This window comes from Azolla caroliniana, unplaced genomic scaffold (assembly GCF_043228905.1).
Source record: "Azolla caroliniana isolate FFs.n. ecotype wild unplaced genomic scaffold, voAzoCaro1.0.p SCAF_1, whole genome shotgun sequence".
NCBI classification, from domain to species: domain Eukaryota; kingdom Viridiplantae; phylum Streptophyta; class Polypodiopsida; order Salviniales; family Salviniaceae; genus Azolla; species Azolla caroliniana.
This window is the reverse complement of record NW_028230436.1, coordinates 2,880,322-2,905,491: the sequence shown is the minus strand read 5'-3', so window position 1 is coordinate 2,905,491 and position 25,170 is coordinate 2,880,322. Positions and strand designations below refer to the sequence as shown.

The following is a 25,170-nucleotide window of genomic DNA, read 5'->3' as shown; positions in this document are numbered from 1 at the left end:
TGTACAAGCTAAGAATAATGGGGATTGAGTACCCATGGTGATTGGGGCAACATGAACATAAAGAATGATTCACGTTGCATGACAACCATGCACGATTGAAGCTACACAATGGTAAAGCAATATTTTACACATCTAAATAGAAGATTATAATATACTAAATATATAATATATTGAATACAAAATTATGTATTAAATAATGAATCAAATATAGTGAACCCATCTAGTAAGGATAGTTATTTGCACGACACAATTTGTAATTGGCACCACTTGCCATGTCTAAGGGGTTGAGTCCATTGCTCTTAAAAATTTCTTCATCAATTCAAAAGCCGTCATATTTCAAAATATCTATATCATTGGGGGAAAGATGCTCCATATTCTTCTTATAATAAAGCCTTTGACACCATCATTGTGTGTCTAGAGAAATGGTCGGATTTTACAACCTTCCGTTTCTGAAAGGCCTTCGTAAATGTCACATGATATGTAAAACCATTCTGAAATATTCATAGAGCTAGAATGGAAAATTGTTATACGATATTATGGAAAATGGGGGGAACACATTTCTCATTCATAGACAAGTAACACTAAGAAATGCCCATCCAAAAACGAAGACATAACATCAGTTATCGCATTGATATGGTATTTACATAGTTATATAATGATTATAATCATAGAATGAACCATACGTATCATACGTGGATTCGCATTCGAGAATGATTCAATCAAACGTGTATGGTAAATCATCTCGAAGTTGGATTGGATTGACTATGGCCTATATTATATATTGATTCACTCTCAATCCCAATAAGTGGACTCTAATCCATTGTGAACCACCAACATAAGTATCGTTGCAATATTTGCATTGTATCACATGCATACCTTTGGGATGCTTCTTAAGAATCAAAACATCTCTATCCTCCTCACATTAGAACTTTACAAAAAAATGAGTATGAACTATAGAGATTGAATCAAAATATGTCATTATAAATTATAATCAAACGTTCAAAAACTCATAAAACGTATATTTGAGAATATGAAGAAAACATGACATAGGCAGCAATAGCATAACAACTTACCACTAGGGTGACCTAATTTCTAATAACAAATAACGAAAAAAAAGAAAAAAAAGGAAGATGACACTAACATAAAATTTTGCCATGGCATGACACTACACTAATGAGAGGACATGATAAAATTGGGAATTGAACCCAAGACATAGACGACACTAGCACAACAACTTACAACAAGGGTGAGATAACTTGTAATAATAACCAACGGAAAAACAAAAGAAAACAGGTGCATGCATTTTCCCCTTTTCAAACGTGTTCGTTTTCAAACGTTTGAATGCTTGCACGAACACGTATATTACGTTCTATGATTATAATGGTTCCTAACTTGTCACACTCATAAGGATGGTTCAAAACTAAATACACCACATGAAAAACTTGAAAAATATGTATGCATCAACCATGTGATTCTTTCACGATTCTCGAGATCAAACCCTCCTCGATGCTATTATGTGTATATTGCCAAATATTTAATGTTTGAAACTTGTTACGTACATTTATACATTAAGTGGTTTAAATCATTTTCATCAGTTAACTCATTATGGGGTGCAATCTTTGTTTTGTTTTTCCTGGTGATGCACGTGGAGAGCTCAACATGTTGAATAGTAAAATTTAAGATGGACATCTACAATTTACTAGCATTGGAGACCATTTTACACCAATAATAGAATCCTTCCATTTGTCATTCCTTTATAATACATTTTTGTATAGGTGCATTTCACACTCAACCTTTCATGAGAAAGCTACTCAATGTAAAGGGATGATGCTAAAAACAATATCGACACTCCTAGCTTATAGAAGAGGTATGGCTTCAAGTCTCCCTCAAAACTTAGGATATTTTGTTGTGCATGACTCTTAATGAGAATTGATTCATGACTTTTGTTGATATTGAAGGTAATTTCACACTAACTTTACCTACATTTCAGTCAGATGTATAAAGATGATGAAGATTATAAATATGCTCACGCGATCTATTTATGGTTGTTTGTTATAATGTTCTTTTGTCCAAAATAATAGGAAGGTTATAAGAATGCTTGCAGAATTCACACAAATTTTAGACTAATTTTGACGAGTTTTTGCAGAGCAAATGCTTTGAAGCTTAAAATTGTACCAAAAGAAAATGAATTGGATCATTCACGCCAATGTAACCATGCTCAATGAATATGTCATGAGTCATGACATGTGTAGAAAATGTCATTCTTTTAAAATATTATAGGGGCTATGAGTTTTTACTTTTGGAGTAGATTGCATCATCTTTTTGTAACGTGAAATGGGGTTTTTATTTATTATAGCAAGCTATGAAAAGAATATATGGCCCATTTTATAATAGTAGGTGGATTTATGAAAATGCTAGCTAATTGTGTGTTTTGACAATTTATACATGTATATTTTAGAATGCCAATGGAATTCGCCACTCCGATGAGATTGATATGTTTTAAAAATACACTTCTCATGAAAATGTAGGTTGTACATCAAATTCGAACGTTGGTTTAGGTTCACAGACACCTTGACAAACCAAACTTTTGTGTGGCAGATATATCATTTTTGTGTGTTTTGGTAATCTATAAAGAGTGAACAGAGAGAATTCAAGAAAAGTGTAAAGAGAGAATATATATTTTTTCTCAATCTGTGCATCAAGGTTACCACAAAAATGGTGCTTGTTTGATGGTCTTGTTCTAAAGCTTGTGCGTGATAACCTTTGCTTTGTATTCACTTAGGTTAAGTTGTGACGAGAAATTTGCTTAATAAAGCATTCGACTGGATCCTTTCGTCTTTAGTGGCAAGTGTTTAAGGAGGAGGATCTTAGTTACAATCAAGCTTTGCCATTCACATGCCTCACAAATTATCCTTTGCACTTTGATTTTTTGCCCAAGTTGCTACTTCCATGACAAACTTGCGCAAGGGCAGAAAATAAAATAAAATATCGGGTCATTATCGTGACTTTATGCAAAGAGAAACTAAGAGTCAATTCTGTTACAACTGTAGCTTTATGTAAAAAGCAAGCTCATGCTTTGTCGTTAGCAACTTCAAGAAGTGAATGATCTAGAGCTACAATAAACACATAGCATTCATACAAAGGCTTTTTCAAGCTATAATTCTTTGTTTAAAATTCACACTTTACACTAGGTAGAGAGAGAGAGGGAGGGAGAGAGATAGAGATTCTATGTTTCACCACATCCTTGTTACTTCCTTAGTTACAACTACCTTTTCTTGGTATTATATTGTGCTCGTATTGCCTTCTAAAGTTGTAGTGGTTTTTGCTATTTTTACTGTGGGTACAAGTCACTCCTTTTTTTACCATTCATTACATTTTGTATGTTGGTGTGTTTGTAGGCTATAACATTGTGTCTGTAAAGGCCAATCTTTTTGCTCTTTGTATCGTGGATATTTGTCGTTTTATTTCTTTACTTACAATTCATTACACTTTGTATCTTATTGTTTTCTTAACATCTTTGAAAAGACAATGTTTATGACCAAATTACTAATGTGCATGATCGAAACAAAAACAACGAAGAGTTTTCTTAATGATGATGGCTTGAACCCATAACCATTAAGTTGTGAAATTACAAACATTATTAAACCATACTTTTTTGTGCATGAGTTTTACAATTCCATTAAGGTTAGCCAATAATCTTTTGATAATGATTTGAAGTGAGGTTTCCAATAATTTGAAGGCAATGCTTTCTCGCTATGCATCAATAGATGAGACAATGGCTTGTTTGTCTCATAATCCAAATTTGTCTTTTCGTAGATGTTAAAACACATTCTTTATTCTCTTTGTCTTGTATGGGAGCATCCTCTTGTAATAGAAGAGTGGTTGTAACTTGTCTCTACCTACTCCATGCATTCAAAATTATATGACTTCTTATTAAACAGATAGGAGAGAGACCCCAAAACGGACACACTATAATTAGTGAGATTTGAAGCTAGTGCAACCCTATACGAAACAATGATGCCATTAACCATCTAGTACATTAGTAATAATTGAACTATGTGTACAAAAATTATTTACAACTAGGATACAACCCTAACATGAAATGATGAGAAAGTGAATGTGTCCCACCCCTATATTCCACATGGTCATATCGTAAATTAGTGAGATAATGAATTGATGTCCTTAATTTCACAAAAACATGGCTTACAATAATATTTAAATTATCATTTCATGACTCATGTTTCACCTCCCCTCATTCCATCTATAATCCACCATTCTATTAGGCGGGTTGTGTTATCATTTGTCCTCTAATTTGTCTTGAATATAGATGCGCACATTTATTCATCATATTTTCCATGAAATCATGATATGACACAGATGTGTTGTACATGTAAAGGTGCACATACTATAGCTCCTAACATCACCATATCCACATGCCAATTAGAATGATCAAGCTATAAGATTGTGGTACATTGGTAATATCTATTTGTTGCATACACATGGGGGGTACAATTAGAAAGGTATATTTCATGACAACATTATAGAATAGAAATAATAAAACAATTATGAATATACCACTTACATGGACCACCAAGGAGAGTGAGAGGCACAAGCTTGGCACAAGCTATAATTTATAGGAAAGATGTTAATAGGTATCCTTTTTGTTACCAATAAACGATACATTGATCTCTTTGTGTATTTCTCCTTATTCTATTTGTATGATGACACAATGGTTATATTATATATATTTTCGAATCCCCCTTATCAAAGGGATCAAATGACTAAATTTAAAAGACTACGATATACATATTTTGTTTTTTTAACAATACATACGTATATATATTTCCAAAAAAAATTACTACTTCCATTAGTTAAGAAAAAGTACATAGGATAATATACAACTCATATGTTACAAGCAAATTTGCATGGCTACAAGAAAACAACATGTATAAATGAAGCAATAAAGCCTTAGCACAATATTACTTGACAGACTCCCCTCAACATGAGCCTCACACAACCCACATTCAGAAAAGACATCCTCCAATCTCTTCACAATTCAACACCCACCTATATGTTTGGTACCCTTGGAGGAAACAACCACCGGGGTGGCTGATAAATCCACTTTGCATTGCCATCCACCATTTGTAGCATCGGAGAACCTCTCCATTTTAGAAGGAAGCAGTATCTAGCTTCTTCACTCGTTTTAGAGGGCCCCTGAAGGCTGTCAAACTTTCCTTGTAGCGTAAAAATCAGATTAAACCAAATCATCATTAAACTCTTAGCCGATTGGGGTTTACTTCCCGGTAAACAATCGCACCTAGATACCCACACTTAGCAAACAATAAGGCCAACCACTAAAAACCAAATATCTACGTACCGTTCCCGTATGTAGACTGAACCTCCTTGAGCTGAAGGTTGTGCAATTCCATTCACCACCTTTAAAGAAGGACTATTTCCAATGTGTATGATGGGTGCCAATTGTTATGGTTAGGAGAAATATTAAATTTAGATAAAATGGTTATGCATTAGGCTATCCACTCAATGGAACATCATAAATAAGCAAAAAAGTGAATGGGTAATGAATAAAGTAACAAGGCTATTGCATGTAAGATAAAGAGTATCACACAATCAATGATCATATAATATATGTAGTTCTATCTACCTTCAATAAATTGGTCTAAATTCATTGGAGGTTTTAATATACTCAATTGGAGACTAACATGTTTGCAAGGAAAGCAATAATGCTCATGGAATTGGAAAAATCAAATCCAACCATGGAAGAAGATGTTGGTGGATATATGCAAATGCATGAAATAAAAAAAAAGTGGTTCCTAGACCACCATATATTAGGATGTAATATTTGTTAAGTATGATTGTAGTATAGTGTGATGTCCATTCTCTACAAAGTTAATTGAAAATCATAAGAAATTCAGATAGCATATTATGGGATCAAGATCTAATTGTTTGATGCAAATGGAGAGTACATGCAAGTTCTAAATTGGGTAAGATTTTGGTGATTTTGAACTATACAGATATCACACAAACACACATACTTTAATCAACCCATTTTCCATGAATTTAGTTTAGCCAAGCACTATTTGATGCAATCACTGAATGATGTATGATTGTCTTCAGTACATGATAATTTTATTGACAAATTTTAAGATTTCTTCAAATGCTTTTAAGCACAAATTTGTACATCAATATTTGTTTGTGTGTTTTCACCTCTTAAGGTTTCCCACCAGTCTTAAGCGTCACAAAAAACAAAAGATAGATGTTCTAATAGAGATTTGTTTCAACAATCATATATTCTAATAGTGCGGGTGAGCATCATGTACAGGGTGTGAGTCGTCATGAAAAGCAAAACGCAAATCCTTTATGACATTGTGAAATTCATGCCAAAATTGATTCATTATTGCCTCCTCGGCCCACGCAATATCACATGCAAGGTATGACTTTGTAATGTAAGCTGCAGCAAGAGATCTCTTTGTACAATCAATCTATTGAATTGGAGCTGGGTTGAGGATTGAACTTGGGATATCTCAACTTCATGACTTTGGTGGTTTACCCACAACAGAATCACCGGTCAATGAGTTGAATGAGTTGAGGCGACTGATACCATTTTGTTGTTTTTCATGCTTTTTGCAGTACACTAATGCGATGGTTTTTGTTTTCTTCACAGGCTAGAGTGAAAACTTGATGCCATTGCAGTAACGTGTTAATTCACAAAATGCTGATTTGGCAATGGATTATTGAGGAAAGGAAAAGGTCCCAATCAATCATCCCCTCAACAATAACATGCATCCCGGTTACAACTAAGTTTCTCAATTTCTTTTATTTTATATAAACCCGTAGTCTGAAGGTTGTCTCCATGATGATGCACATTGCTGATGATCGATGAGGTAGGTTTTTCACAAATTTGAAGAAGATAGGCATACAATCAAGGAAAACTGGTTTAAATTGAGCCAATAAATGGCTAATAAATGATGATAAAGGAAAGAACATCAAAGCCTGCTTGATCCATACAAGGCTTCATGGCTTCTATAATAACTAGCCAGCTCTTCCCTCACAAGTTCTTTCCTAATCTTACCAGTACTTGTTCTAGGAAAGTCCCCAAACTTCTGGTAGCAAATTTTGGGAATCTTAAATCTGCAAGTTCAAAATTCAACATGATTAAAGAGGATGGTAAAAAACAAAATGACATTGAATAAATACAACCGTTGCAGGTAAAAAATGGCATGCAATCACACATACCCAGAGAGCCCTTGTTGCCTACAAAAGAAATGCATGGATTTGGGAGAAAATATCTTCTCTTCTTGGTAATAAGTCGCATCGATGATGTCCTCAAAACCTTCACTTTGAACCCATTTCCATCCATTGTTCAATAGAAGCATAGCTCCGACTACTTCACCGAGGCGTGCATCCTGCACTCCTGCTACCGCTGCAACTGCAATAGCTGGATGTCTTGATAGAATCTCCTCAACCTGATTTGTCAAGAACAAACATCAAACTCTTCTCTCTTCTATTTTTCCAATATTAGCTTAATGATTGATACAAACGTTTCCATAATCATCTTTCGCACATAATATAGCTGAATGATTATTCCAGGCAATGAGCATCTTTCCCATTTAACAAGGTTACTTTTCGGCAATGAGCATCTATTCCATGAACTGGTCAAGCATAGCTCTTTGACGTTAGTCAAGACCCACCAAAATACTAAAACAAGGAGATGTGCATAGGGATCTACAGGGGAAACTCTTTATGCACAAATAGGAGGAGTTTATTAGGGATCTTTCATCCTACTCTCTGGATCAAGAATTCAAAACCAAGCAGTGAAATCTTAAAGTCTTTGAGGAGAAGTCTCTCCAGTATGTCTTTTACAGAGTTTATTTACCTCAGAGCAGTGAACATTCTCACCCCCACTTTTAATGACGTCTTTCTGACGCCCAAGCAACCAAAGACATCCTTGATTGTCCATCCACCCAACATCACCTGTATTAAACCATCCACCATTACCAAAGGCTTTATTTTCTCCCCAGTACTTTGTCATTAGATGGGGACCTCTAACAAATACATCTCCTTCTTTGTTCAGACAACTGTTTTGACCTCTCAATGACGCATTTGCACGCACAAGAATCTCAGCATGGGGTGCTGGTTTCCCAACACAAACTCCTCCAAGACCTGAATTTCTTCTCAGAAAAATTGAGTGGTTGGCGTCTGATTTTGGGTCATGAAGTGTTATGAAAGACATCGATGAACATGCTTCAGTCATTCCTGTATAGAAATGAACTAATTCTCTCAACTGCAAAATTTGGAAACATTATGTTTGTCGATGCATGAAACTGAGATAATGGTAAAATGTTCCACCATAAGCTGAGAGAATCCGAGATCCAGGAAACATGTCCTTTGTAGTCTCCAGGAGAGTTGAAGGAAGACTTCCAGCCCCATTTAGAATAGTTTGCATTGATCGACATTGTAACCTACCCTGATTACCACCCCTAAAAAGCAATTGGCATTGAAATCAGAATGCTGGATTATGCAAAGAATGAATGAAGAGCTTACACGACAATGAAGAAGCCGCAATGTTATCATCACCAGATTTAATCAAGGGTGCACCAAATGAAAGATGGTCAAGTATCTATTCACATAATATACCTTGACAGCATTAAGGAAGTGATGTCTTTGAGCATGGTAGGGACAGTTATCATGGCTGTAACTTGATGTTCTTCTATTGCTTTCAGAACATCCAAAGGCTGAAACTTTGGAATAAAGATGTGGCATCCACCTGCCATTAGCATGGCATGAGCTGAAGAAATGCCTCCAATATGGCATAAGGGAGAGGTGTGAAGATATACCTGTTCACTTGGCACCATTATTATCAAAAAGGATCTGGTTCAATTTGCTCAGAAGTAATGAAAATTTTGAAACAAAAAGATTCAGGATAAGTGTTTCTTGGAAAGTCAGACAGACACAGGGAAGCAGACACAACCCCAGCTATAAATGATCGTCTCTGACAGCTACTTTCTGATTGTATTACCCAGATGATCAACAATGCTTCAGGGAATCAACCACCCCTAATGTACACTTCCTTCATAAGGTCCAGATGCAATACAGAGGAAAGACAAATTTTGGCTGTCTGGTTTGACTAAACACAAAAAGGTGCTGCTTTTTTCTGTTTGGATTATCATGGATATCTCTCCCCCCGATGCATGCATGAGACCTCCAGTAATAGCATTTTGACTAGAAGAAGAACAGCAGGAAACCCTCCATCTCTTCCGCTAATGCATGCATGAGACCTTCAGAATAGCATTTTGAGCAGAAAAAAGACAAACAAGGAACTCTCCATCTCATGAATGTAACATAAATGCAATTGGATATGACGCATCAGTTATCTCGACAGACATTTTGAGTTCATATTAATGATTGCTTTATCCAAGTAAGAAGACCTCATCATGTTTTCAGTCACCAACGGCTATGATAAAGATTTCATTATCACAAGGCCAGCAAAAGTACAAACAGTGTTTTTTCAACAATTTGTAAAAAGAGGAATAAAAAATCCGTAATATGCATCTTGTTTTCAGTTGAACAGTCTCGAATGTCTTGACATATGTACACACAATGCAATATCTCCATTAACTTCAAGCTATTATAGCTGAAATTTGATATCTTACATCAGTGCTACAATAGTTAACCACAGCTATCTTCGCCAAAGATTGAACAATCAGTGCACCATGGCTTATTGCTGCACCTTTTGGTTTCCCTGTGGTTCCTGCAAATCTAGAGAGCACAAAGTTAGACACAACCACATGTGAACGAATTCAACGTAAAGATTTTAGCTTGTGTTGATTAATGATATTCTCAGTTCATAATAACATCAAATATCATTCGACCGTCAACTATTTCAAACACTTCTAGGTATGCTGAATTTGATAGTCTCACTCTCTGGATTTATGGTATAGCTATGGAATTGGTTCACTTCTGAATGGACCAATTTCATTGTCTTATTCAACATAACAGCAATCAGAACATTAATCTTCCAAAGAAATCTAAATGATGCTATCCTACACATTATGAGTATCTCACACCATGTTCAGACGACCAAAATTGCATACTCAAGGTGTTAAATGAAAATTGTCTAGCATTTAATCAGAAATATATCTTGATTCTAGAAAAATGAGCATATGCACCTGAAGTGAAGCAAATGAGTGCAATTGAATCAGGTGCCCAATAAAGATGGAGCTCCTTTTGCGTCCCATCCATAATAGACTCTGAAGTAAAAGCTGGTAAGATGAAACCAACAGAGTTAAGGAACTGCAAGCTTTTGACACATAGAAAACATCATAACCAGTGCTACGTGAATATTGGGTTGTCTTTTAGGGGGAATTATAGAAACATGCTGAACTGTCTACGGACCAAAAGTATATTTGTGTGTAGTTTTCCCCATTTTAAATATGAGATTGTTGACTTCCAGTTTCATATATATCAAGCTTTTAATGCAAGACCTAGTTCTCGAAGGACAGGATAGATACCTCCTTCAGTCAAGTATCCTAGTGTTATTAACTGAATAGTAGGGAATCTGGTTCTAATTTCAGCACCAAGATCTGCACAATATTGATCAATGACCAGATAAATTGGCTCAATCTGTTTCACTGCTTCACAAGCTTCACTGATGCTCTGTTTGAAAAGAGGAAGCAAACTATAAGAAAAAATAATCAACAAAGCATCCTTGACTTTACACCATGAGCATCTATTGGCAAAGAATATGGAACTGTACAGACGTTACAACAAAAAATACCTGGCAGTTTTCAATCAGCTGAATGTGAATGTATGCAAAACCCACCTCATCTAATTTGTTTATCTTCCATTTCAGTAATGAGAGCACTATTTTCTTCTTCTTACCTACCTGAGTTCCAAATACTTGTATCTCTTCTTGAGAACCCTCAGAATTAGTACCACCGATACCCCCACCAACTCTTGTGTAAAAGCAAGACTAGTTTAAACCTTTCTTGATAAGGAGTTGGACATCGATTCTATCCTAATCCTCATGAAAAGAGTAAATTTTATCAGTGTTATTGAAAACTACAGAATGGATCCGACATGACCCGTATCGTGTACAACATGATAAGAAGCTGCCTCTGGAATCATGTAGATGACATTGTGTTGGTGACAAGTCAAAACATGGTTAGGGCACTAATGCGTCTTGAGTTAAATTTAACGCAATTAATGCAATTAATATTAACATTATAGCATTCTCTCATCTTGTTATTGATGATGCAGATCAGAAAAATGAGGGGAGAAATTTTTGGTTTATTCATAATAGCTGTTACAGCCAGGAAAGTTGCCATAGGATTAATCCTTATCCCATTATTCAGTGAAACAAAAGATTGACTTGTATCAATCAATTCAATTTTTTAAAATGGTATTGATCAGTATGGATTTTTTTCTAAAACCTATCTAATCAGTACCCCATTCAGTAAACACAAATATATATATATATATATATATATATATATAGAGAGAGAGAGAGAGAGAGAGAGAGAGAGAGAGAGCATACTCATGAAATGCATATATGGCACATATTTTTAGGTTTTAGGGTTTAACAACATACCCATCTATAGTTGAGGGGAGCAATAATGCCTCCAGCACAGGGTACAGCCAGGAGCCATTCCAAGTACCATTCACTGGGTTTACTCAATACATTCAATATTCTTGAATAACCTTTCTAAATACATGAATACATGTATACAAATTCATAGACATATACATACAAAGATAACAAAAAAACTACATATACATAGAGATGCAGACAGACAGAAACATATGGATATATATAGATACATAAATACACACACACACACACACACACACACATATATATATAAATAAAAATGTATGTATATATGCATACATAGAGAAAAAAAAAACCTGTTGAGAGAAGCTATGGCGACCCTATCACCGGGTTGTAGCAAGAGGTTAGTGCGGAGGCCGGATGAGAGAGAAGCCACATCCTCGAGGAGCTGCGCTCCAGTAGTCACTCTTCCATACTGACTGATAGTGACAGGAGATTGGGCTCTTGCTATAGATAAGGTCCTCAAAGCCTGGCCAATGTGACCAGAAGAAGAGGGAGGAGCCATTAGGAAGGACCTGATCCAACAAGAGTGAGGGATTTTCTTTTCATCCACTCGTTTATACTGTTGTCACCTTTTCTTCTGTCATCTAAGAAGATTGACTAACTCCATGTGACTTCCCTCCAATAATAAGAAAATATATGGGTTTGACATGGTAAGGTGTCGGATGTGAGCCGATCGGAGTCATGTCACCACTACTTGGGATCGATCAAATTCCTTGGTCACCATTCCTTTCATGTATTCTGTCGAACCATGGCCATTCTTCATACATCATTTCCCTCTGAATGTGGAACGATTTGTAGAAATCCCCAATCAATCGTACATCATGGTTGAGGGTGTGCCCTAGGATTGGTTGGTTTTGAGTGTAGGCCCTTGTGATTCATTATTGCTCAATGTGTCGTGGGCAGGATCATCCGGTACAATGGCTCGACCCAACATCATGCTTCAAAATGCCACATCAACAAAATCTAGGATAACACTCGGACACATTTTGTTTCTACATTATCAACATAATATCATAGTTGTTCTACCACATTCGTAATGGGAACACATGAGCATCAACAAACGAACGTTGTTTTATGAGTCATATGTGGGAATTTATGACGTTGAACTGCACCAACATCTAAATTGGTGTTGGATCATGGAGTAGCACAAGGTTATTTTTAGTGTTGCTAATTTCTAGATTTAGAAGTCATGATGAAGCTTGTAGTTCATAATGGAAACATTGGATTGGACCTTTCGATATCTAAAAGTAATAGACATTAGGCCTAATCACTTCGGCATATTACTAACTTTCTCTTCATCTCTATTTTATATGTTGAATTATTTAATTGATACAACTAATGCACTACCTACACAAACTCATCGTATCAGCCATCTAGAATAAGTGAAAATTTTATGCTTATCTAAACAAGAATATCTACAATAATGTGCATGTCAAAAAACAAAGAGGGAATTGTGAATCAACTACCGAGTTTTATCCATTTGTTGGTCTATAAACCTATTCCAACTTGTAGAGTCTAATGGGCTCTTATAAATAAATGTCTTATTTCCCATTCTAGTATCTTTAAGTCATATCAACAACATCTGATTACAAATTTGGAAATTTTAATTACAAAAATAAGGATATTAATCCATGTCAAAATTTCACCCATCATGTGGAAAAAGAAGTGATCCCAAGTTACTGGATAATATTTATTATTCTACAAGTAGTAACTGAGCAAAATAAATAAAAAATACTAGTGCACATACCGGCGAAATAAAAAACAGATGTCTTCTTATCAGAAAAATAGTGTATTAACACAAGAAATCTGTCTCTTTTATCCATCCATGTATATGGCATCGAAGGCCACAAAGTTAGAAGTCCCTCACATATACCAACTGTCACACATGAATAGGCCCTTTTCCCCCATGTATACATAAATATAGTAATAATACCCTGTGTGATTTGAGTAAATTACTTCATATCCATGGAATTTGAAGATTTTGCATATGGATTTGAAGAGATGCTTAGAAATCACATCCCTATCTATGAGCAAATTACTTATGCAATAGCTCTGAAAGGGAAAGGAAAATAATTCATTTTGGATGAGGCCAAGGTCCATCTGATAGTTTCTCCTTTCAGCTCGAGGGAGAGTGTAGTCAATGCATGGAATGATATCCTGTTATGTGCAACCAACTTATGCTTCACATATTTTTTCAGCTTAGGTTTATTACCGAAGAATCCGTGCTGCTCAGCATGGCCCTCAATCTTCACTGATGTTCATATCTGGTGGCAAGGATAGGCACTTCTTTAGAACCACCCACAACCATAGTTAAGTATCAATATTCAATGTATCCTTTCTCTAGGGTGAGCTAGTGAGAAGACTTGAGACTCACTAACATATCACTTATCCTAATCGAGGGGCCATGCCAACCCAATTAATATAAAAGATCCTGAGAGAATATGAGCTAAGCCTCTGGCTTTGCAATGCAATACTCCAGCTGGGTAATAAAGAACCAAATCACATTGCACACTTCTAGATATTGTCTACTCTATCAATGACATCCATGGCTTTGTTTCTATCCACTTCGAAATCAAAGGGTGCAACTACCACATGATGCCGCCGCATTGGCTGAAAATTGGCCTCTGTTGAGGTGGATGGAGAATGGCTATTGCTCTTACATAACCTTTTCGCACGGTTAACTTTTGAAGAGTTGAATTCTTGGCTTTTGCTTATTCCAGGGGTGATTTTCTTGGTCTTGACTCGTTGCAACATTGCTTCATCTTCAGGGGATAGTTGGGGATTCACAACAACATTCCCATTCTCTTTCACAGAGGGCTTCCCATTTTCCAAAGAGATCTTCATTTGCCGTACAGGTGAACGGATGGGTGACTTAGTTCCTGGAACTTGGCCTTGCACCAAGGTTATAAGTCGATGAAGTAATAGAATCAACTCTAGAATGTGATGCTCGGTTGCTTTTTGATCCGCATGGTGAAGGGTTTGAAGCAACGTCAGCTCTGTGTGCCCCGGTATCCTTCGATCTAGTGAAGACCTTCATATACATTTGTCATTGTTATTATGTCGTAAAATTAATATTGAAGAAGAATAAAATGACAAAAGTTAAGAGTTACCCTGTGTTTGCCCACTCTCCGACCCAGCCGAATCCATGATGAGCTCTGGCACACATACACAATTCATCAGTGAAAATGTTATGTTATGAAATCATTAACCTCTTCAAAATGCCAAATGACCTATGAGACCAAAAACATTACATCCGATTACACAATTCATCAGTGAAAATGTTATGTTATGAAATTGTTTGACCTCTTCAAAATGCCAAAACGACATAAGAGACCAAAAAATATATCCAAGTGAGATCTGACACAATGTCTTATAATGAGGCTAAATGAAAAGAACTACATCCCAGCAAGAAATATTAGTACAAGTTCTATTGAGAATGTGAAGTGACCGATGGCAACCGTTTGTCAGCACTCAACTTACTTGGTAGTGTTTGCAGCTACTGGGACTAACCAAGCTAGAGTCCTTTCCATCTCTTCTTTGATCTGAGGAACAGTTAACTGGGAAAGAGGTATGATTCAGATATACGGTTGAAATCATGTGTTCCAAAGTTTACTTCATACAGGAAAACAAGCTAGCAATTACCTCCTCAATGGGAAGGTTGTGTATTTGCATCCGTAGAGATGCCTTTACATTAGGTGGGAGACCTTGATAAAGATTGTCCCTGGTATTTGGAGGAATAGAATTTGGTCTAGAGACCTGCCAATGCCAAGAATAAATTATAAAACTAGGTAGAACACTAGAATCAAGTACTGACCACATAAATCGTGATTATATACACCATTCAAGAAATTACTAGTTGATATTTAATGACTAATATGGTGAAAACATACTCGTGCATTAAGACAAATGAAGTCTGATCCAAAACAAGGAAATAGCAATAATGGCTCTAAGATTCCAATGTACTGGGTATTATCATAACTTAAATCTCATGCATTGCCTGAAAGAACAAAATCCAAAAAGCTGCAAATGTGAAAGAACATTCCAGAAACTAGAATTCCCTCTGTACATCACGATCAGAGATCAAGCACTGCACCAGGATATCATTCATCACACTTACTTCTCTATGATATCATCCAGTACTATTCAATTTGAATTCAATAAAGTTTCCCCTGCCTTCTTTCTAAGTGAAACCTACATAGACATCGATCACTAGTTGAGAATGATACATACCAGGTTATCTATTTGATTTATAATGTTTGCATAATGCAATGAGAGACCAGCAGGACCTAGCCGTTGGCTCTTTTCAGCACTAGAGCTTCCTTGCTTGCTATATGAGCTCACACTTCCTGCAAATTCTCTCTCTCTCTCTCTCTCTCTCTCTCTCTCTCTCTCTCTCTCTCTCTAACATTTGAGTGATCACAGAAGACAACATGGAAAAACAAAAGTAATTATGAATACAGATTAGAAGAATTGCTCACATATCACCACATTCTATATGATATTGAGAATGCATGGACATTCTTAAAATTGCAACACTAAAGAACACAGAATGGGAATTAGCATAAAGAGAAGGCATAGAAGAACCACAGCATAAAGAGAAGTCATAGAAGGACCGCATCATAATGTATGGTTCGCTGATGAATGTCCAGCAGCCACATTCAAGCTGAAGGCCACTCTGGAATCAATGGACGAGTGGACAAATGTAGCAAGATAATGCAATAACCGCAATGGACCCTCGGGGGCTATGGGGAACTATCAAGGGACAGTGCATGAAATGGAAGGGACATTTCTCCTGGCATAAAATCTTTGCATTTGTGGAACAATTATACAAGAAGGACGAAATACTTATGATCGACCTATTTCCACACGGGAAGCATTTGACTATAAAGAGCGATGAAAACTATGCAAAAACTTCAAAATGACAAGGCTGCAGATACACTTTCCCTATGCTAAGTAGCTGATCCAGTGGCTGAAGAATGGATACCTGCATTACTAAATACGGCAATAGCACAAGTTTTTCCTTGAGATTAGCAAGATAATTAGATCAATAACACTATATATTATAGAAAAGAATAGAAATCGGCTCACCAACTATCACATGATTAGGGTGGTATCACATGCCTCTATTGATTGTCTCGTTTGTCTATGGATTTGTAATGCAGGAAGCGGCTCAAAGGAGAACTATTTATTGCTTAGATTTCAAAAAGATTTTTGAGATTATCCCAAGGGCAATGATATGTAGAATAGATAAGGAAGCAGAAGAGTTTTGAAACCATGACAGCAACAGTACACCAGTAATAACAAATACAATGCTAGTTGAAGATGAATGGCCTCTATCAACTACTCTATTCACTATGTATTGATTGACCACCTAAAAAAGTTCATTCAAGAACCCTTTGAAGAACATAAGAAAAAACCAACCATTGGACCTTCCACTCCATGGCTTCCGATTTATGCAAACGATGCTGTAATTTTTCCAGATTCACAATTGAGATTGCAAAAACTTTTAGATACGATGCATAATCTGTGAGGAAGGATTGCAGTAAACGTGACTAAGACCAAATTCATGGTAGTATTCTCTGTCAAATCTGAAAGTCGGCATCCAGTAGTCTACTATGAAGAGGAGAGTTGATGTGGTCCACAGTTTCATGAATCTTGGAGCTGACATATCTAGTCAGCACATTTGGAACAGGTGTCGAACAGTGAGAATAGACACTGGCACAGCCCAATTACTATGATTCTTAGAACACGTGCCACTTGAGCACAACCCAAAGATGAGAGATTAGTGCAAGAGTGATGCGTGAGTGGTCTAAACTATGCTTTATGGAAGTGAGGCTTGGGGAGGCAATATTTCAGCAATCTCATAGAATGCAGCAACAGTTAGAAAGATGGCACGTTGATGAGTATTTGAATGTGCACATAGAGGAAAAGAAACGGACAGGAGAACATGAGTCCAAGTTATACAAAGCCACCTTCAAAGCTGTCCACCATGAAGAACAGCCCCACTAGATCTAAGTTTTACAACTGCAGCAACATTAATACTCAATATTGGAAAATTTACAGAGTGTGACTGACCAATGCGTAAGCTCATATTGGACACCCATTCTGAAGCAAGAAAGATGTGCCATCAACTGATGTGTACACACTCAAACATACGGAAAATAGAAATTGGGAGTTGGCTGATTTTTTAGCAGAAAAAGAGAATGTGACCTACATTGCAGCAACACGTCATTCCTTTGGAATGCCTCACATGTGAGGATATCTTCCATCACGAATTCCTACAAGGATGTACCAGATTTCAAGAATTCCAAACGAGGCACCCAATATACAGAGTGCGGCCGACCAATGCGTAAGCTCATATTGGAAACCCATTCTGAAGCAAGAAAGATGCGCCATCACACTGATGTGCACACACTCAAACTTACAGAAAATAGAAATTGGGAGTTGGCTGACTTTTGAGCAGAAAAAGAGAATGTGACCTACATTGCAGCAACATGTCATTGCTTTGGAATGCCTCACATGTGAGGATATCTTCCACCATGTATTCCTACAAGGATGTACCAGATTTCAAGAATTCCAAATGAGGCACCCAATATAGATAGCCACATCGATCTCAGGAGTGAAATGACTATTTATACAGACCAATAAAATAGGAACTAGATTTCTATACCTGTATCAACAAATGCGCTTTCAATTTCTTGATGTAGAAAATAAACAACATCCACTAGCTTCTCCATAACCTGTATAGTTTTGACTCTCAAAAACAAGAATATGGCATATTGTTCACACATACGCGTATTTCACATATATTGTTTCTCAACCATACTTCTTCAAGTATTTTTGACCATAATGATTTCTTCTTCAGGTGCCTCACATGCTTCTTCTGGCTTTTAAGTTCACTTCTCAGAATGCCCAGACTCTCACCTGAAACCACATACATACAATATTATTAGCTCACAAAGAAATGCTAGTAAGAGTTCTAGGCCATTGTGGAGATATTGAACAACCTCTCTGGGACAGCTCCTCTTCTTGGAGCTTCCGACGATAGTCTATTTCAAACCGATCCAATGCATGAAGTTCATGATAAAGTTCCTGATTTGTTGGTTGAATTAAACATGCACAAATGGTCAGCTATGTTATATACCTCAATAAGTATAATGTTGAATAAGCACAAGCAACCGTATACAGTTAAATAAATATATAGGTTTCAGAGGGCAATGGTGTCCGCAGAAAGAATTGAAAGTAACAATGAAAAATTAAAATCTCCATCGTTAATGTTGTCTCAAATGCCCGCAGGATTTACACTTATGTTTTATATGCGCATAGCAAACAACTATACATAGTTGAAAATAGAAATAGAATGTCAAAAGACAATAATATGTGCTATTAAAAGGAAGAAATGCTGCAAGTAGCACTGAACGATCAACATAACCCCATCAATGATACTATACCAAATGCAAGCAACTTTTATACTTGTGTTTCATATAGTGTATTGAACACACACCCAGACCAGAATTGAATCAAGCACGGTCAAATACGCATAACGTACAGCAGTATCTTGTGCCAAATTAATGAGGTTCTGCATCTCTGCCTCGGCCTCCTCTTTTGATTGTCTAGGAATAACCAGTTCTGTACCCAACCTATAAAGTTCCACCATGAGTTTCTTACTGAAATATTTGCATAGCTTTATCAATTCAAAAAGAAACATAAAGTTCAGAGTTGTCACTTTTCAAACACCCGATCTAATTGATGCCACTGTGGATCCCGGCAGTGGTTCCCAAACCGGACTACCTCTCCTGAAAATACTTTGAGCTCATTCCTGAACAAATCAAAGCAACTAACTTGTATGAGCTCTCTCTCCCTCCTTTCAGTAAAGACGAATTGAAAATGTTTAATGGAAGGAACCTAGCATACAACTAACTTCAAATCCAAAGGCACTCTATGGCATTCCCCGTCAGAAGTGTTCCACCCACATGGCACATGCCTATGTGAATCCATCGTTTTTACTCTACAAATCGTGAAGAATGAAATCCATGAGTAACTCTTTGGAAAGGCGCGGGATCGTGATGCATTAAAGTGAGCACTATATCGATGCCAGTGACACCTTGATTCAGCTTCTTGCACACATCTTTAATAAAGATATGAGTGACAGTTTCCCTACTAGCTGGATAGAGCAGACCATTGTATCAATCTTGAAGAGTGAAGATCCTATTACACCTAGCAACGCTAGGACAATCATGATTGGTCATTGCTTGGCCAATTATATGGCTCGTCCCTGGAGTCAAACTTCAGTGTATGGGCACAGAGAAATGGCTCCCACTCAGACGGACTGGCAGCTTTTATTAGGGATTCACTAGTTTGGATCACATATAAACATTTTGCACCCTTATTGAGGAAGGATGAGGCTATAAAAGAGAATCTGTTGTTTATTTGTGGATTTTCAGATGGCCTTCGACACAGTATCAGGTGCTCAGCTCATGAAACAACTAGATGCCTTTGGGATTCTGGTATATATGCAATGGAGAATTTATGCAATATGTGAATCAACATTCGGAAAAGTGCATGCTCTTGATGAGTTGTCAAGAGGTCATGGCTGGCACAATCGGGGTGAAATATGGATTCCCACTATCACCCACTATCCTTGGTTTCTATATAAATGAGTTCCAATTACACATAGTTCAGTGGTTCAGGAGCATGACCGGCAGAGACAGCCATACTGTTACAATTATATTTTAAGCACATCGTAACGTTTCCTGACCCTTTGAAAGGACTACAAAGACGGTCATGATTAACCACCACTTTTCCAAGCCATACAACTTGAAGAATGGAGATCACATAATAACTTGCAATTACACACACTCGTGATTGATCACAACTTGGCCAAACTATACAACTCAATCATAGAAGCAGAGTTAAGCCTGGGACAGAGGGAAATGGAATTGGTTTCTGCTCAGACAGAACTTTCTGGAAGACATTGAACCCGATTCATAACGAGGAAGGCAGAGATCATAAGAAGAGAATCTAATGTTAATTTGTGAACTCGTCACTCCACACAGCATTTTCACAAATTTTCCATATGCATGTGCTCAGCACATGCACAGATAAGAGGCCATTGGTGTCCCAGAATATAGGTAATGGGGGATGTAAGCTTAGCCAGCATCTTCCATTCGAAACTATAGCCTCTTCTCACCACCTATTGCAGCCATGATGTTAATGCAAGTTCATATCCTACATGATAGGTGGTTGATACACACATCTCTTCACACTAAAGCAAATGAGCAAGAGTGGCAGTCCCCTCTTGAATTGAGAACTCCCAACCATTAGACTGTAGACTTTCAACAGATAAACGCATGTCACAGATGTTATATGGTGCACATAGTAGCATGACTGTAATAATAAGTTTCTTTCCCTGTTAAAATTTATAAAGTTCTGATAATCATTAACAGTATCCAATAGAGAGAAAATTTGCATTCTATCAATCTCAAATCTGCATCCATGAGTTTAAGGTCAAACTTCTACTTATAAAAATAAAAGAAACATTCCTTCAGTGTAAATCTGAACCATAGCAAAGAAAATATGTTACCTCTTATCATCAGCGGCAATTCTGAGTAGCTCACCCATGTCTTTGGAAACCAAGAGCTGGACTCCTTCTGATCGTAGAATTTCCTCTTTTAAAATCTTCATATTCTCTTCTGATAACGACTGCTTCAGATTGAAACCCTTTACTATTGTATTAGCCACCTCAAATGCAAGAATTCCTATTTTATTTCCTTTTGGAGACACCCCAGATGCAAAACCAGCCCCAAAATTAATATTTGTCATGCTGCTACCCAATGTGTCGAGGGCTTCTACAGCTTTTCCAAGACCAACTGTACCAGCTCTTCCAAGTAATGCTCCCACTTCATTCATCTTCCACGGAAACAAGAATGTTTAAATTAAATATAAGTTTACATGTATTTCAAAAGTCTATCATTAAAATTCACAGCAACTAAACCATTATTCATGATGGTTAAAAGAATGTATCCAAAGGTTACCCATGCAAAGTAATGTATTGATCCATCTCAGTGACCATCTTTCAAGAGAAGAACACTAAGAATACTTCAATATTTATTGATATCTAATGAATTTACACAAGTTTTCTAAAGGAAAAGACATGTAAAAATGATGTATAGATCCATCTGTGATGAGCATCTTTCATGGGGAAAACACATGCATCCCAAACAATGGATCCACAGTGTCATTCATGTCTAGGGGTCTTCAATGCATTTGGTTCCATTAGCATCTAAGAGCGTAAATCAGAAAACTCCATAAGTGGAGGCAGGACTGAGGGATTTCACCAATGATCTATGATCAGCAAGAGAGATAACCCCACAACAAGTCAGTTCTTCCAAATCAACTCGATCACTATGAAGTTTCATTCCTAGTTTCTAAGTTTGGGTTAATGTCAAGTCCAACTTAAAAAACCTAACATGCAGACATCTCCCCATGCATCGCTCATTGAAGCTGTGATGGATCCTCAAGTTGGACCTAGCTTTAAGTCAATGTGAAGCCATATGACTTGGAAGTTTGGCAATCTTAGAGAAGCCAATATCAATTATTGATCTTCTTGACCATCGCACGGTAATCTATTGATGTCTAGTGATGAAGCTGCTGGAAATCCCCCCGTCCAGGAGAAACCAAATCAATGGAGATAATGAGGCATATGGATAATCGTGAAGATCTGCCGGTACTATATGGTTGTATCCATTACAGTTTCGATCCAAATCTAATATGTGATAGTGCAAGTTCCATGGGTGTGGACGGCCTCTCTTTATATGGTCTTTCATTTCCAATCCAAAAAGACATATATCCTCACACCTATCTTCTGAGTTTGTATGCATCAAACCCTCTCTCTCTCTCGGCAGAAATTAGTCATAGGAAGTACCTTTGCAGCACCTTTTTTGGCAACGAATGTTGTCCTTGATCTCGCTGTCTTAACACGGGAAGAAAGAACTCGAGAAAGCTTCCTCCGACCCCCCTTCTCACTTCCTTCTCCAAAATCCTCACTAAAATCCTCCATATCCACCGAACCATGGTGCACCCTCCACATCTCGGATGGTCTGCTAGCAACAGCTTTCATAGAATGGTCTTGCTCGTTTTCTTGAGTATTAAAACTGAAATCTTCCTGGTCCATAGAGCCACCCCTACTCATCCTCGGATGAGTTGGTATGGAGATCATAGGAACAGATGTGGATTCACTATCAGGGGGCTTCAATGGTCCGGATAGGGTATATTCTTGAACATGACCTTGTCCTTGCCTATGACCTTGACCATAATCATGACCTTGACCAAAACTATGACCATGGCCATCTACATATCCACTTTGACCCTGACCTTTTGTGGACTCGAACGGTGACGAATGGTGGCAACAAAGACCACCCATTTCAGACAAGTTCAAGGCAAAAGGAAGCTTCTCTTATGTTTTACCGAACCTCCATCTTTGATCACATTTGGTACCTCTTTGTCTCAGCTCGAATATATGTGTCTATGTGCTCTGGAGCCGGCTCCGATTGAGAATAAGCCAAGGTTTCACACAGTCTCTGTCGCCACAAGAAAAATGGCAGATAAAACTAATCGACCGAAATTTCCTTAAGAGGTTAAGTTCGGCGAAATTGGAGACGACAGCTTCTTCAGAAAAAAAACACTCTCAGGAAAGCTTCGAGGTTTGGAAAGATCAATCAGAGAGGATGAAGGAGGAGAAGGAGAATCGAGATCGATGCAAGCGGAAGAAGAAGAAGAAGAAGAAGAAGGAAGATAAAGGGAGGTGGGCGATCCTCGAGAAGGCCATTAAAGAAGCAGAACCGAGAAATGGTTGACTGGCAAGTATTGAACAATTGCCCATATGGCCGGTCGCACTCACCCCAATTCTACAATGTTTGTTTCTCAGATCAATTCTACTTACATATATATCAGATATGTATGTATGTATGTATGTATGTATGTATGTATGTATGTATGTATGTATGTATGTATGTATGTATGTATGTATGTATGCATGCATGTATGTATCATGTATGTAATAATGTATGTATGTATGTATGTATGTCATGTATGTGTGTATGTACATATGCATATGGGGTCCACCATTTCTCTCAATTTCTTTCTCCTCCTCTGAAATTTCATCCCTAATTTGACCTGCTATATGTATGTATGTGTTGGGTCTCAGGAATCGAAGCTCCGGAATATGTGGACAATGGTCTCCTCTTCATGACCTCCAAACCCCTTTTGTCAATGTTAGTTTGAGGGCCAAGAATTGAATGATCTGAATACATATTTGAGATGCACACCTTATAGGCATGTTTATCATCGACTTGTCGCGTCTTTAAGTGCAATGAATTAAGCTTTGAAACTTCTCAAGAATGCCCTTTGAAGTACCGTGAATCAAATTTCGAGCCCATGACTACCATCTCCTTTTTAGTATCGGTTAGTTGGACATTCCAGCTAAGGGTCTAAATGGGTTTCCTAACTCCTATTTCTTTTAATTGTGAAGTTTAGGGATTTGATAACTTTGTTTGATTTTGTTTACAAATGCCTTTTTTGGGCATTAAATGGTGATGATGCTCATTGTTTTTGCTCAATTTATGAAAATTTTGTTTACATCAATGGCATGAAGCCATTTTTTTTTTTCATGAAGCCATTTTTATGTAAGTGGGCAAGATTTCAAACTAGACACCTTGAAAACCACAACTTGAACCCACAACCTTAATGCTTCAAATTACAAGCTCTTATTCATTTCAAAAAGTTTATTAGAGAATCTATAATTGACAAATTTGTTGCCATCCAGCAATTTTTAGTTTCTTGCACTATAGGCGTTGCTCTTTAATCATGCTTTAGCACGTCTTATTGTACATCATAATTTAAGGTGCCCATTATGCTATTTGTTTATGTTAGACAATAATCCTATTTGAGACTTCCATGTTGCACCCTCACATCTTATTGTGTTTGAGCCGATGTGCAAAGGAACAAGGTGCTATCAGTGATTTATATGTGGCTCTAGATGCTTTCTAATATTAATATTGATCTTATATATGTTTTACAAATACATTGAATGATGTATGACTTTTTGGGTTTTTGAGTACGATATTTCACTACAATGATCCATTTCGACCACATTAATGTTAAATTTCTCAACGATCAACTATCCCTACGCACATTTCTCTCTCATTCACTATTTACACTCTCAATTTCACCATTCATAAAAATAAAAGTACTTATTTAGTTCACATATAAATATGTAGAAATGTTTCTCTTTGGTCTCATAGGTCATATTTGACCTCTAGCATGATAATAAATCCCCTATTGTGTCTGTGTGTGTGCACGCACACTCCTACACTTCATTAGGTTCAATATAATCTCATATCATATGTGTGGTGTTGTGGTAGTACACAAGTTGGATGACTAATTTTGGAGGACTAGCGGAGATGGATTAATCATGAAAAATAATTATCAATTGGGTGTTTGTTAAGGTATTTTAGACGGATTAATCACGACAAAATATC

At 37.0% G+C, this 25,170-nt stretch overlaps 2 protein-coding genes across 2 annotated transcripts; both read right to left on the bottom strand.

The window, feature by feature from the left end:
- Window positions 1-6,846: 6,846 nt before the first annotated feature.
- AAE14 (acyl-activating enzyme 14) lies at window positions 6,847-12,162 on the bottom strand. Its single transcript, XM_087317870.1, has 10 exons — window positions 11,926-12,162; window positions 11,609-11,681; window positions 10,530-10,674; window positions 10,188-10,280; window positions 9,672-9,769; window positions 8,656-8,855; window positions 8,368-8,498; window positions 7,895-8,274; window positions 7,255-7,484; window positions 6,847-7,149 (listed from the first exon to the last, which is right to left on the bottom strand). The coding sequence occupies exons 1-10, from the start codon at window positions 12,132-12,134 to the stop codon at window positions 7,005-7,007; spliced, it is 1,704 nt and encodes a 567-aa protein (XP_087173996.1). The 5' UTR covers window positions 12,135-12,162; the 3' UTR covers window positions 6,847-7,004.
- A 1,226-nt stretch (window positions 12,163-13,388) lies between these two features.
- LOC147868319 (protein PSK SIMULATOR 1-like) lies at window positions 13,389-23,282 on the bottom strand. The gene is made up of 12 exons (XM_087317857.1): window positions 22,557-23,282; window positions 21,216-21,541; window positions 19,359-19,451; window positions 19,182-19,272; window positions 18,640-18,724; window positions 18,459-18,556; window positions 18,303-18,372; window positions 15,863-15,978; window positions 15,275-15,388; window positions 15,113-15,189; window positions 14,743-14,787; window positions 13,389-14,663 (listed from the first exon to the last, which is right to left on the bottom strand). The coding sequence occupies exons 1-12, from the start codon at window positions 23,052-23,054 to the stop codon at window positions 14,147-14,149; spliced, it is 2,130 nt and encodes a 709-aa protein (XP_087173983.1). The 5' UTR covers window positions 23,055-23,282; the 3' UTR covers window positions 13,389-14,146.
- Window positions 23,283-25,170: the final 1,888 nt, after the last annotated feature.